Source organism: Ambystoma mexicanum, chromosome 8, assembly GCF_040938575.1.
Source record: "Ambystoma mexicanum isolate Mex_15411 chromosome 8, UKY_AmexF1_1, whole genome shotgun sequence".
NCBI classification, from domain to species: domain Eukaryota; kingdom Metazoa; phylum Chordata; class Amphibia; order Caudata; family Ambystomatidae; genus Ambystoma; species Ambystoma mexicanum.
In genome coordinates this window covers 138660940-138675929 of record NC_090929.1, presented here as the reverse complement: position 1 = coordinate 138675929, position 14990 = coordinate 138660940, and the positions used below count along the sequence as shown (strand labels likewise).

Sequence of the window (14990 nt, the reverse complement as noted above, 5' to 3'; positions counted from 1 at the left end):
TCACTCCCTCAAAACTGTTCCATTCTGGGCTTTTGAGGATGGCACATAAAAGCTCAAGATGTTTAGCATATGTCGTGCCCGTGGAAATTTTCCCTTTACTCATCTACTGTGTCTGAGCTTTTGGTTGCATAACGTCAAGTGTTGTGCACCCAATCTCAGGTATTTCTGATCTTTTCTCAACTTGTGGTTACCTTATGTCAGGTTTTGGTTCATCTATGCCAAATTCTGGTTACCTAATCTCAGGTTTTTGCTTCCTAATATGTAGATGTGTGTACGTAATCTTTCTAATCTTTTCTCAATTTGGGGTCACTTTATGTCATGTTTCGCTTCATCTACCTCAAACATTGCTTGCCTTATCTCAGGTCTTTGTGACCTTATCTTTGGTTTTCATACTTATCTTAACTCTTGGTTTTCTTCTCTCAAGTTTACATAACTCATCTCAGCATGTCTCAATTTGCTTTCTATGTCTTCAGTATATTTTGTCGTTTCACCAGTATTAGTTAGGTCATTTCAGGTCTGAGATACTTTATGCCAGGTCTTAGTTCATCTATTTTGAATCTTGGTTATCGCATCTAAGGTCTTGATTGTCTTATTCCAGGTTGTGTTACTTTTTTCAAGTCTTGGTTAATGTATCCCAAGTTTTCATACTTATCTCAACTCTTGGTTTTCTTTTTCATCTCAGGTCTTAGCTAGCATGTCCCATTTTTTGCTTTCTACGTCTTGGGTATATTTTGTAGTTTCTCCTGTATTGGTTAGGTCCTCTCGAGTCTTAAATACTGTATCCCAGGTCTTGGAACGTCCATTTTGAAATCTTATTTATCGTATCTCAGGTCCTGATTACCTTATTCCAGGTCATCTTACTTATTTCAGTTCTCGGTTACCATTTCCCAGGTTTTCATACTTATCATTGGTCTTGGTTTTCTCATCTCAAGTTCGGATAACTGATTTTAGGACTGAGCGACCATGTGTCAATTTTTGTTGACCATATCTTGGGTACATTTTATCTTTTCCTGAGCATCGTTTTCCTCATCTCAGGTCTGGGATATTTTATCTCAGGTCTTGGTTCATCTATCTTGAATCTTGATTATCTTATCCCAGGTTGCAGTGTTGTTATTTCAAGTTTTGATTGCCTTCGGATTAAGGCGCTATATATATAACACTTAATTATCATTATCATTATCATTAATTGGAGAACTGGCAAAAGACAATAGTTTTCCTCACTTATTAGGGAATATTGTATGGCTCATATAATTCCATGAAATTCACTTCCTTCAGTGAAGACCCAATTCCTGATGATCTTTTGAAACCTGTTGGGCAGCTGTGTGTCCTTATTATTACCTTAGTTTTATCTCTATCTTCACACTGGCACTGTTTTTTTTTTCATTTTCAACAAGCCAAGCTTCACCCCTTGTAAACAAAAAAAGATTATGATTTAGTAATCTAATCAACTCTCAGCCAATCACTGGTCTCTTTTTCCAGGATAAAAATGTCCTAAAACCTGTGACAACAGTTTAGATTTCTTTTGTTGCCTCCTGCAGCATTAAGTTTACGAGCTGGTTATGGTAGCTGGCTAGGGCACCAAGTCAGCTACTTTGCACCCGCTGAATTAATCTATAGATATAGTGTATCAGCAGGATCCGGTCTCTTTGTTCTACTGGATCTCTCAGAGATTTTAGATCCGGTCGACCATGTGATGCAGAATGCTTCGGGACTAAGGAGTGCTTTGCTGGACTGGTTTCTTCCTTCCCACCCAATATATTTGAGTTGGGTCAGATTGGTTCCTCCAGGTATGGCCTCCTTCCAATGCCCTGTGGAGTCCCTCCAGGTTCAATCTCCTCACCAACTTTGTTCATTATTCCTCTGGAGCTACTGGGTGATCTAGAGCTGGCCGACAAGATGCCAGTCCATTTGTATGCTGATCGCAGCACACACTGTCTTAGGGTATCTTCTCCAACATATGTCACTCGCCTGTGAGATGCGCTCCATATCATTGACGATTGAATGACTGATCACTCACTTAAATTGAATGCCTCGAAAACAGATTTCTGCTATTAATTTCTTCATGTTCTGCACTCCTAGTCTAGTCTTGGCTTATTCCTTTCTTAAATTGGCATTTCTTCTATGTTTGTTCCTGAGTTGATCTGTTGACTTCACTCTTAATTCAGCTGTACATGTGGCCAAGTTATCCCACTTCTATCGCTTCCAATGTGCTAAGTTGAGGCAGATCAAACCCTTTTCACCACTTTCTGATTTTTTTTCGTTGTCAGTGACCAGATCTTGTCCAGACTAGATGTCAGTAGTGCTGTTTTGGTGGGTTTACCTGCCTTAACCCTGGCATTCAGCAGCTCACCTGATCACCAGGGTAAGGGGGGTTGAGCATATCACACATGCGTCCCCTACCTCCACACTTTTGTCATCAGTAACGAACTAGCTTTCATTTCTGTAAAGAGCCTCACACCATCCCAACCTATGTACTTGACTGGGAAGGTGTCGATTGCAGGCGATAGCAGGATCACACAACCCAAGGATGCGAGCAGACGTCCTTGCGTCTCTGCTGCTGCTACACAGCTGTCAAATGTGTTGCCTCTTGGTTTTCATTATTCTACAAACCTGTTGGCTTGTTGGAAATTGTGAAATATGTATGTGTGCTATTGTGTGATTTACAGATCTTTTTTTCTTTAGTTTCACTTTCATTTGAATTTTATTTAAATTGTATTTTTATTAATTTTGTTTCTGCCAGTTTTTAAATATGTTTTGCTTCTGTTAACGTAACTGTTAAACACGTATTACTCTAGTTTTAATGTTTGACTAAATACACAGCATCCTGTTAATCTCCAAGGTTAGCGTGTGTTTCTAGAAAAGAAAGGAAGGAAGGAAGGAAGGAAGGAAGAAAGGAAGGAAGGAAGGAAGGAAGGAAGGAAGGAAGGGAGGGAGGGAGGAAGGAAGGAAAGAAAGAAAGAAAGAAAGAAAGAAAGAAAGAAAGAAAGAAAGAAAGAAAGAAAGAAAGAAAAAAGAAAGAAAGAAAGAAAGAAAGAAAGAAAGAAAGAAAGAAAGAAAGAAAGAAAGAAAGAAAGAAAGAAAGAAAGAAAGAAAGAAAGAAATTGTCATCTTTATTTACATGTTTGATTACATTGTTAGAATGGCTGCTTGTTAATATTCTCATCCAGAGGTGTTTCGTGTCGTAAAGCTCACTTGGGGATTCTTAGAGCAATTCACTGCATTTCACAAGATGCAATGACTAAGCTGTAGAATTGCTCCATTTCTGAATGTTTTTTGGGTGCTTTAATTCTTTAAACTACATTTCCCAGAATGCAGCATCAGGAATCTCTTTCATGATGCCTTATTGATTTTCTATTACTCTCACTATGGCAGCATCAGGCCCGGTCAAGCATCAGACCCAAATGATGTACTCATGCCGTCAGGGCCTCTCTTCAAATAGTCTGTGTCCTGTTCTCTCGTGCTCTTTCTCTGCCTTGCTCATGGCCTTCCCGCCTCTGTTGCTTTGCTTTCCTTTTATAGCACAACCTATCTAGCAAAGGTCCTTGTTGCACCCTTTGCACCCCCTCCAACTCGGACTATGCTGTCTCGTGGACTCCATGCAGTTCTCTCGCCAGTGGTTACTGAGTCACTCTCGTCTCCATCCTTTTTGCGAACCTTACGCCATTGGCTCCAGGATTTCAGACCTCTCCAACAACCATGGTTCATTGGTGCACTGTTCGACTGAGTTCCGGTCAACCACGGTCAACGCACCTCCTGCTCTCAGCACTCTCTGGGTCAAGACTCCCCCAGCCTTGAACAACTACCACCTGCATGTCACACCTTCTAGGTCTACATAGCTTCTCCATCATGTCTCTGCCCCCCTTTCCATACCTCTCAAGAGTTGACTGGATTGGTGTACGTCATAGGCAGGGCTCTAACTGGTCACATTGGGCTGCTGGGCTGTAGAGCTTGCTTATTACCCAGCATGCTATGTTCCTAATCTCTAAGTGCATGGTCTATGGAGGTTATACAACCTCAGGCAGCCATCATAGATCACTTTGTGTTTTCCTTTTGGAGGCGTTTACTCAGAAGGGTGGTTGGCTGTGTTTGTGAGTCCCCACATTCTGAACATGCCACATAAGGTTATTTTATGTTTATTTGTGATGCAAGATAAAAGCACTTTGCCAAACGTTTCTTGGGTCTTGAGCACCGCATACCACCTCTTGGTTGCATTGTTTATGATCTTTGTTACCAAAGCACACCTAGGGTGGCTGTAAATATGAGCAGGCAGGTTCTCACCATTGCTCAATCTACATGTAAGACAAAAGGGGGAGAGCCATGTTTCGTCTTGGAATTTCTAATGCCTATAACTGGCTATGGAAAGGCTACATTACACTGTCTATACCTACTGTCCCTAGAGAGCGGTGGTGGACCGCCTATCTAAGCAGCAGATAGAAAAGAAGAACAGTCCCCAATGCTTCAAGAACGTTGTGCTACGCCGTGATACCTCCGGGTCTGGCCGCGTAACAAATGTAATAAATAAATGAAATAAATAAATGTGTTCATCGAAGGTGTTCCCAAATGTGTATTTTTCTGCATCCAACGACAACCAAGATCTTTATCACTAAATCTTAAGAAATCAAGCACATCATGGAAGATTTGCACAGGTGGGAAGTCAATTACTTGTATTCCTTCCCCTCATCTGTGAAGAATAAAAGGACATGTTTCGGCCCGGTTGGCCCTCATCAGTGACCCAAACCACTGGTTGTTGTTATTATTGGTCTTGGTTGTTTTATCTTACGTTTTTCTAACCATATCTCAAGTATTGCGGGCTCATTACGAATATGACAGTGCAGGGAAAAAAATGGCGGCAAACCACTTTTCCTGCTCCGGCATACTAAGAGTATGTCCCTGAAGTGGGGGATTTACCTCCAGCATGGTGATGGAGGTATATCCTCCCACTTTCTGCTGAAACATCAGTAAAATTGCCTGAATTACCGCTGCAGTAATTCTGCCAGCAGTAATCCCACTGAAATCCCCAAAAGACTCAAAAGTAATGGGGACTAACACCGCCACCACCACTTGTAATCCAGCAGTAATTATGCCAGACCAATAGGCGGTAACAGTAATTCCATCGGGCGGTACTTCAGTGGATTTACTGCCGGAATACTGCCCAACTCATAATGAGGCCCTTGGTTTCTTAGCTGAGGTCTGGGTTACCGTATTACAGGTCTTGTTATCGTATCTCAGGTCTTGATTACAAAGTCTCTGGTCTTAGTATCCACGAGACAAAGTAGTGCAGACATTCATGAGACATGAAGTAAACATAGTTCCTTGTATCATTCCAACCCTCCCGCAGCATCAGCATACTCCAAATGTCTTGTGCCCTTATAGCTAGAAGTCTGCCTCAGTAGCTATCATCAAAGTCATAGAAGCAGGTGGAGCTTACGGAAGGGTTCAAGTGTTACACAGGTGTGCTTGTAAAGATGGGGGTCCACAAGGGGAAGCCCAAGTACATTTCCCAATTCCTTATAGCTCTGATGGTATGTTTTACATGAACCATTACCGTCAACCAAGAGACACATGAGCAGTGAATGCTGTGCTCCAAAAATAAACTACTACACAACAGTGATGGTTTTTCGTTCTGAAGGCAGTTGAACATCAATTCATCTTCAGGCTGACCTGCATGTATGTTTTCTTTCTCTCGCTCACCTTTGAAGATGGAAGACTAGTCCACCCACTGTTAGCTTCACAGGCACACTTCTTTGTCTCTTGTTTGGGTGGTTCGAGCTTTGCATGAACCGTCTCGCTCGCCCTGTGTGAAGGCAGTTGCATGTGAACTGAAAACGGGCTGTCATTCTTTTTCCAAATCAGAGTCCTTCTAAACTGTTCTAGATTTCAACAAACTGATCATTAGCTTTCTTGAGCTGCAAGTTCTCTGTCTCAGCCTCACTCGGCTCTTTCCCTTTGTCCTCCAAGTACACGAGGTTCTGATTTGGATTGAAAATGCCACTGTTGCTATAAATGCAATAAAGAAACACTTGGTTCCAATCTTCAGAGAGTTCAGAGTGACGTGACGTGTCACGATTGCATTTAATTTCCCTGAAAATGTCACGATTGCATTTAATTTCCCTAAAAATGTCGCCGATAAGAGAATTGTAGTGATGGATGAGTTTGATAATCAGGTAGACTTAGTGCCCTCAAAAAGGGCAACTAAGACTCTTCTGTTGAAACCCTTCCTCTAGGCCCGGGTTGTTTCAATTTCTGGACATCTTTTCAACTAGAAAAAAAACTTAAAATTAAATTTGTCTTGCAAGCATTATTAGACAATTGAATGATCTGCCGTCGGGCAGGTCACATTGATGGCTTTGCTCCCAATCAGAGTGTTTCCTCCAACACACACTGGCGATAAGGCTCTCACTCATTTGGGTCTGGTCAGTGGCAATGATCCTGGTGTCCTCCTTTTCCCATTTCTATCAGATTTCTCTGACACCAGTTTTGCTTGACTCACAAGCGCGTATGCCTCAAATAGCAGAGGACTCTACCTCTTCCCCCAACTTTTGCAGTGCTGCAACCTGGCATGTTGGGTCCTACATCCATCTAAAGCAATAATGGAAGTAATAAAAAAAAGTTGATCATAAAAATTAAATGGGAACATCCAAGTGTAGTAGAGTGAAGTATGCAGACCCTATTGTCCGGCACAATGAGCGGCATCTTTAATAGACACACTCGAGCACATCCATCGTCACTTTGAAGGTTGTGAAACACTGGCATAGTTCATGCTATGCTTGGATTTTTCCAGCTTCCAAATAAGACCTTAAACTAATTCTTGTCCATTCTCACAGAAAGGATCTTTTGAGACTGCAGAGATAGTGGTCAACATCCACTAATGGTCTTTAACAGTTTCCTTGTATGCAATTCTTCAGCAGAGAAACTGGGATGTGCAAGCTATTGGTACAGGGATATTGTCTCAGCTTTTACCAAAGTACAATTTATAAGCATGCTCCTAGTATTTAGAAGATTGTGCCAGATTATAATATTGTACAGAATATCGTGTTGCCTAGTTATTTTTCTAAATGTATATTGAGGTGTTCCAAAGGAAGCTATGACCTGGTCTTCTCCCAATAATTCTCGTAAATGTCCCTTTCTTGAACATTAAGGTTTGATGTATGGTTTGCTCAGCCAGTTGTGCAGTAACTATCTGACCAGTGAGTAGCCGGCCCTGGATTTGACCTTAATGGGGTTCTGTGTAGGATTATCCTTGAGTGTGGATTTTGGGGGACCACCTTCGGTGAGCAGAAAATGTGCCATGCACTTCAGTTTCTCCCCATGAGTGATGCTCACCCAGGAGCCCGCTATCACACCTTCATCTTTGAGGTTCCTGCATGGACGGGTCATTTTCCAATCGAACGCATATGCAATAAGTACGCACGATGATGTATGGTAGGTTGTTTTTGTATGACGTTTTCTTTGGTTCAGTGGCTCAGCGTAATGGAGGACAGCACAGGGGCAACACTGGTCTTGGAAAGCAAGACCACGCAGAGCAACAGAGGTTCGAATACCGGATCCATGCTTAGAAAACGAAATCAGGTACGGTAGTAGGAGCGTTATAACATAAACAATTAAATACATTAAATACATTTGAAGAGGTCAACAGCAACATGCATTTTAACCTATGAGCAGAGGAGAAGAGAAAAAGAAGAGCAACCAGAATGAGAAGGGATGTGAAAAAGAACAAACTAAGAACAGAAGTAGAAAAAGAAAGGGAAAGGCTGTAGAGAGTTGAACAAAAGAGATGTGCGACCACAAAGGAATGGTTAAGGCTGAAGAGTTCTGATTGGACATGAGGGTCATGTTGGCATTAATTCTGACTACGAGCAGGAGAGAGGTACCTCCTCAGGAAAGGCCCCAAGATTACCCATGACTGGAAGGGTGAATGCACCGGCGGTAAAAGCCTTAGGAGGAAAGAAAAGTATTGTGAATGTGGTGTGCAAACGACCCATGTTAATGTTATGGGTGGGGTATTGTTATGGGTCATGTATATTTGTATGGGTGCTGTTTGGTTGTGAGTGGTGCATTTGTATAGGTAGGTGCTGCATAATTATGGGTGCTGTATGCGTATGGATGGAGTATTGTCAAAGGTTGTGTATTGCTATGGGTAGTGCACACCTGTGGTTTGTGTATTGATATGGAGGTGTACTATTATGTGTGCTGTTAATTACCGTAAATTAGAAAGACAAAGGTGAAAGCCAATCTGCTGCTCCCATGAAGACGCCATTTTGTAAAGCAACCCTAAAGGTTTTTCAGCGATCATCAGCCCGCATGCACATGTGCACGAAATGTGTCAAGAAGTAACAATACTTTTAAAGCAAACTCCATTTGAATGTCTTCTTTCGGCGCTGTTTGAAATAATTTTGAAAATATGCAGGTGGTTGCTGTTATCTAAAGTTTGTTTTATGGATTGACTTTTAGGGTACTCAGAAAATATGCCTTCCATACAGTCCCACCAAAACCCTTTCGGTGAAGTCCATTTTAAGGCAAGTATTTTTCAGGCATGCGGACTGTATATTTCCTCTTTGAGGTATGTGGTTGGTTTTCCTTTGGTATGTTGTGTTACGGGGAAGTGTACTGCGCACCGCTGCCATTTGCGCGGTCTTTCCCGAGCTCTGCTGGGTCTGAAAGAGCGGGAGGTGGGTTAGGTCCCTGACACACTTGTTTTGACTTAATAATAAGCAGAGTATACATTTTTTTCAACAGTACTTTTTATTAAACATTTCAAAATAAAGTGCACTGACATCAACATCAACTTTGCAATATCACCAGAGTATTTTTTTTTTATAAAAGTGCCTTAGTAATTTCAAATCTGTTGACAGCTGTGCACATGTTTACTGCTGATTATTTTAACAAATGTTAACCTAACTGCATATAAAAACTGGCAATTGCTGAAAACGGTGAAAACATATACATTGGAAAGAATAGTACATCTAAGACTCTTTTATTGAAAAATGCTTCTTTATTGTCATTTTCTATGTGAAATTTCAACAGGGGTTGGCCAGTCATACAGTCAATGGGTTCTCATAATTGGGCCAGGATTTACTTCTCCAAAGATTGCCAGGAGCAGTGGATGAATATTTGAGTGAAGATCCCTCGCTGTCGGGAGAATGGGACTGGTTGTCGGCAGGAGGAATCCCCAAACAGCTCGCGGTGGGCTTTGGGGCCTCACACGATTATACCAAGAGCAGTGGATCGTGTGACTGAATACAGATTTATTCTCCTGGGTTATCTAGCCAATCAGGGCCCTCTTGGGAGAGTCTTCTGGTTTTTCAGAGTTCATTCTGCCAATCAGAGCCCACAAATCTCCTAAAGGAAATGTGTCCTGCTTTTAAAGGGGCAGCTCACTTCCTTTTCTTTTGTGAGTGCTGCTAGGCTGCGAGGAACAGTGATACACAAGGCAGCCTGACACCGGGAGGGTGCTTAGGTGCATTTTGGAGTTTTTGGGAAGTGCTTTAAGGAGCTTGCAGGAGTTGTATCTGGTTCCTGTTGGTCTTTTGTGTTGTTTCATTCTGTTTAGTGTATTTTTGAAGCCAGATTGGGTTCCCCTTTGTCTTAGCATTTGTTTAGTGTGTGATAGTACCGTGTGTTAATTCTCCCATATAAAAAAAGAAAACAACTTTGGGGATCAATTTACAGTGGCCGATTGTAAAAGCTGAGTGGAAAACAAAGGCATACGCCATTTACCCTTTGTTTTTATTCTCTGAGGGATTTTTAGTTACATTTGAAGCTGGAGTGGGGCCATGGAATGGGACATGCTTTTCCTTGGTCCTCTCCCGCCCCACACGCTAAATAGCTGTTTGGTTTTCCACCAGCATGTACTACTATGCTGGTGGGAAACCAAGCGATTCCTTTGGAATCTGCATTTTTACACCAGGTAAAATCAGGTTCATTCCATAGGAATCCATTGTAAACGCTGCCTGTAATGTCTAATTTGTAGGAGGCATTTACACTTTTTCCCAACATGGATTGGAAATGTGAAGAGGTACAGGCAACTTCGCTTTTGTCTTACTCTTTTCATTTCCACTCTAAATGTCCAGAATTGCACAGAGTACAACTGGACACGGTTCCTGCCAGCACAATTTACGAGTCAAGTAAAATGCCCCTCTTGGCCTTTTCCTCTAATGCATGTCCTCTATTGTGTCCCTTTAAAAAAATAAAACTGTTTCATACACCTACTTGAATTTCCAAAAAGACAGGGAAAAACAAATATATGTTTGCCATGTGCGTCTTCATGTAGTAGAAATTGTAGTCGTAGGAGTAGTAGTGTTGTATTGGTATTGAGTAGTCTTAGTTTTAGTTGTATTTTTTAGGTGTAGGATTATCTGTTCCCTTGTTTTCTCACTTAGAGTTCTACTGTGGTTCTCTCGTGTTCTCTGACTGCACACTTTTGGGTTCTCACATTGAGTAGTAAGCGCACAAACACAGTTCTCGGCATTGCCATTTGAGGCAATTGTCATGGCAGGCTGGCTGCTCCTCTAGGAGGCAAATGGGAAGAAGGCTGGGGCCACAAGGGGGTGGAGTGGAGCTGCAGTTCTCCTTGCATGTGGAGTATTTCCACATAATGGATTAGAAGGGGGAGAACCTTGTGCTCTTCGCGGGCCTGGGCTACACAGCACTGACGATCTTCCGAGTCCCTGCAGGTGCCTTAGGCATCCGAGGAGGCCGCCGGAGTGGTAGGAGTGCCAGAAATAGGGCCAATCGGAGGCGGCACGGGTGGTGACAGCAAGCATAGGGACAGGGTGGGAGGGCTTCATGTGGACACCCCCATAGAATAAATGGACAGAGCCTTATGTGGACGCCCCCACAGAGGCATTAAGGAGCAGGTGGGCATATTCCCCATGTGGATGAAAGGCTGGCTGCAGAAAGTAACCTGGACTCCATAGATGTGGTGCCCAAGTTGGTCGCTACCCTCGCTATGAACACCGTTTTCTGGCAGAGTGTGCAAGTGGCTAGTTTGGCTTGCTATTAATTCTCTGAAAAGTACTGACACACTTTTAAGTTATACAGTGGGCTAGCACGTGGGCTCGGTTCATGTGGATGTTATTGTGCTGACATTGCTGGTGGAGTTTTGGATTCCAACTAATGATGTAATGTGATGTTTGATCTTCAAAGGGAAGGCTTTTTCTCAAAGAAACTGTACACAGGTGGGGACACATTTCTAATAATGCTACAGCATTTGCGTCTTAGGTGCCAGTATCACTGCTTTCCAAGAACAATGCTTGTTGCTATCAGAATCTTTGTCTTGATCGTTATCCATCTCATCAGCATCATTGCCTGGCCCAGTGGAGGAGGGCTGCTGAGTTAGAGACCTGCTATTTTCATTCCCCTCCTGCTGTTCAACTACTCTGTCTGTTGATCTTCCTCGATCATTAGTAGAGAAGATTTGCATACCTCCCCCTTCTGCCCCTGAGATAGTGGACAGAGCCTAAAGGGCTACCTCCTCTTTCGGCCTTGGTGGATGTTCATTTTCCTGGTGCAGGGGGTGTGGAACTTATGTTAGATGTTACCCTCTCCACTTGCCTATGGCCCATTTGGGACTCACATGGTGTTCCAATGTGTCTAAATGTGTGTCGCCCCCTCTCCTCCCTGAATCTCTGCCGCTCCCTTCCAGCAAACTCGAGTCAAGCTGCCCTCATGGAATCCTGGCTCAAGCCACGAGTCCTTCCATGTGTCACATGATGGCATGTACATTGTCCACTCACTTCAAGAGCTGGGCACTGACTGGTATGTCAGCCCCCAGGGTTTCAAGGCTCCTCCCGCACTTTGATCCAAGTGACACCTGATGGCAAATGCCTCGTCCACTTTCTTATAGAGACAGACACTGACTGGGTGTCAACCACCATCTCCCGAAATCTCTGCTTCTCTCTCCAAGCACAATCGGGTAATAGTGACTCCCCTACAAGCTTCTCTCATAGATATTTGGCTCCAACCACCACTCCTCTCATGTTTATACTGATGGCACGTTTATTCTGCACTCACTTCAAGAGATGGACAGTGACCGGTGTCTCACCTACCACGATGACACTCTGCTGCTCCCTACTAGCAGAATCAAGTGAGTCTGCCTCTCCCGCAAACTGCCCTCAGGGTTAACCTGCTCATCTCGCTCCTCCTCCCAAGTGTTACCCAATAGCGTGTTTGTCACCCACTTGCTTCAAGATGGACACTGACTGGTGTATCAGCTGCCTCCTCAAATTTCTGGTGATGGCACTTGTGTTATTCACCCACTCAAATTAATAGTAAATATCACATAAGGCTGTGTAAGCGAAATCAACGTTAACACTCATTATCTCATTGGGTCCCAGTCACTCACTTCCTCATCCTTCCTTTCTTCCTAAAACTAAATGTGCTCCAGTGTATTAGCCCCTCTTTAAATATCATAAGCCTAACTCCAGCAACAACCTCCTGCCTATCTGAAAGCTGCATAAGACCGAACTGGGGCTCCAGCTATGTCCCCTCTTTAAAGCCATGTGAATGAACTTCAGGCAAACGTATTCAAATGTTCGCCCAAGGATGAGTCATCTGTAATTCGGACAATTCGGTTTTTCTAAGTCTACTCATTATGTGTCCCCTCACCCCCAGATATTTTGTACGTCAACTCCCATCCCTCCTAGCCAGCCTAGTCAACTGCCAAGTCATGGGAAATGTCCAAAACATATGTTGGGAGCATCCACTGAATTGTTTTGATTAGCAGCTTGTGCCAAGATGTATGTGTTTACAGTACACTGCTCAACTGATCCTTTCTGGTTGGAAGCCCATCTCCCGAGCATGGTTTCTTCCTGGAAACATGTGACCGCTTTACTGACATTGGAGCATTTGGACTCAATTTCCCACCAGAAGCTGTGTGCCGACCCTTAAAAGCAGTAGCTTTTAATTAGGCGATGTGAAGAAAGAAGCCGCAAGCCATTTACTTCAAGGTGCAGAGCCAGATATGCCGAGTAACGATGAGTTAACTTCAATTGAAGTTGACACTAGGACCTAAGCTTGAGTCTGAAAAATTATTATTGTGACCAAGAGCAGGTCTTGAAAAGCAGCCAGTGACTGAATGACTTTGCTGTAACAGCATTACTATCTATATGGGATGATTTAAAAACAACACAGACTCCAACGTCATGTCAGTACTGCTACTTCTAGAACTATCAGCAGCCATCAACACAGTCCACCATGAAACACTCGTCAAAAGACTTGAAGAAATAGGAATCGGCAAAACACAGCTTTACTGTGGTTAAAATTCCTAGGGTGAAATAACCAACACAATGTGGCTAAACCCTGCAGCTCAGAACCCACCTCATCAAGAGCCTTTTTCTCACTTGCTACAACTACACAGATGACTCACAAATCCTCTCTACAAAATCAACACTGGTGGAGAACAAGACCCAACTCATATCAACTGCCTCACAGAAATTTACCATTGGCGGAGTACCAACAGCCTTAAACTCAACCTGTACAAAACAGAAATCATGATCACGCCAAATGGCCCGTCGAACCAACACCTGAGTCCACGGGCTACCAACATTGAAATTTGACCAGAACCTTCCAAAGTGGTTAAAAACCTTGGAAAATAAATGGACCATTAAAACCAAACTGAACAGGAAGTTCCAGCAAAGACATTCACCTCGAACCATAACAATACTCAAAGCAGAAATTTCTGCAGAATCTCAGTAAAACTTTGGAACACACCCCAAAGAAATACGAACAACAAAAGACCACCGAAAATTCAGAAAATTGCTAAAAACATGGCTCTTTAAGTCACTGAGCTAAACGGGAAACACTGTTGAAGGGAAACAGCCAACACAATATAAGAGAAACACCCAAAACAACCAGAAACTAATGAACCGAAACCTGAATGCCCCAACAAAACAAAGCATTTTAAACTCAAACAACCGTACAAGAATATGAACCATTGCATAGAAGGACACAGATAGCTAACATCACTAACTAACCCTACTAAAAACGTTCTGCTATCCTGCATACTCACTCACTATATACATAAACCAAAACACACACCTCTACCACAGCAGAAACCTAAAACCACCACAAAATGCACACATTCAGCAACACTCAACTAAACACAACACACTACTAAAAACGAAACCAATTATACACAAATCATCCTACAAACATACAACAAACTCCACCTTCCTTGCCAACTAAAAACGAACCCAGCACACAGTGGCCGGTTTATCCAAAGTGAAGCTAACATCAGCAGATCAAAGCTCTCTAGTGCCTCCCCTCTCCATGCCACTAACTAATCCCTCCCAGCCCTCCTTCCTTTTCAGAGTGCCAGGAGACAACGAAAAGGGCAGCGGTGCACACTATAAAACACAATAACAGAACAAATGACACAAGCAAGTGCATGAGTTCTGACCTGGACAAGCCACCTCCTTGAATCCTGCTTCGGTCATCAGCAGAGTCTACCCCCTTCCTGAGCTGATGTCAGAACTTCACAGGACATTCGCCTGTGGCCCACTCACACTTGAAAGAACTTAGGGCCTGATTCTACGCCCTGGGGAAAAGTAGTGTTGTTTATTTGTAATGCGCACTATGCAGCATAATTGTGTTTCAAGGTGCATCAAGACAGGGGGCTGGGAAAAGGATGCAGTGTAAGAGAACAAACAAAAACGTTCTCAAAAGGTTTTGAAACATTCATAACGTGCAAGTGATGTAAGGTGAAAGAAAGGGGGATGGGGGAGCAGGGGAAGGGAAGGAGGAGGAGGGGATGAAGACAGATAAAAACAATCTAACTAGGCCGTGAAGTGATTTGGATCATGCAAGTGCTACACATAAAGGGTAGAGGGAGAGGAAGGGGAGGAAGGAGAGAGGGACGTTAAGTGCTAACAGGTTAAAAACAGGCAGTCCTGGGGCACAGCCCAACAAAGCACAGTGTAATAGGTTACAGCAAGTATCCAGATGCCGGTAAGGGAAGGTGAAACAAGAAAACACTCGCCTGCCTCACCACA

The 14990-nt window shown here is 43.1% G+C and overlaps 1 protein-coding gene across 4 annotated transcripts in view; it reads left to right on the top strand.

The window, feature by feature from the left end:
- GARNL3 (GTPase activating Rap/RanGAP domain like 3) overlaps window positions 1-14990 on the top strand; it is a 1295083-nt gene that overhangs the window by 818502 nt on the left and 461591 nt on the right. For all 4 annotated transcript variants that reach the window (XM_069609500.1, XM_069609499.1, XM_069609501.1 and 1 more), the window contains one exon: window positions 8452-8516. In XM_069609500.1, the coding sequence (XP_069465601.1) occupies window positions 8452-8516 (65 nt within the window). The remainder of the gene's footprint in view (window positions 1-8451; window positions 8517-14990) is intronic.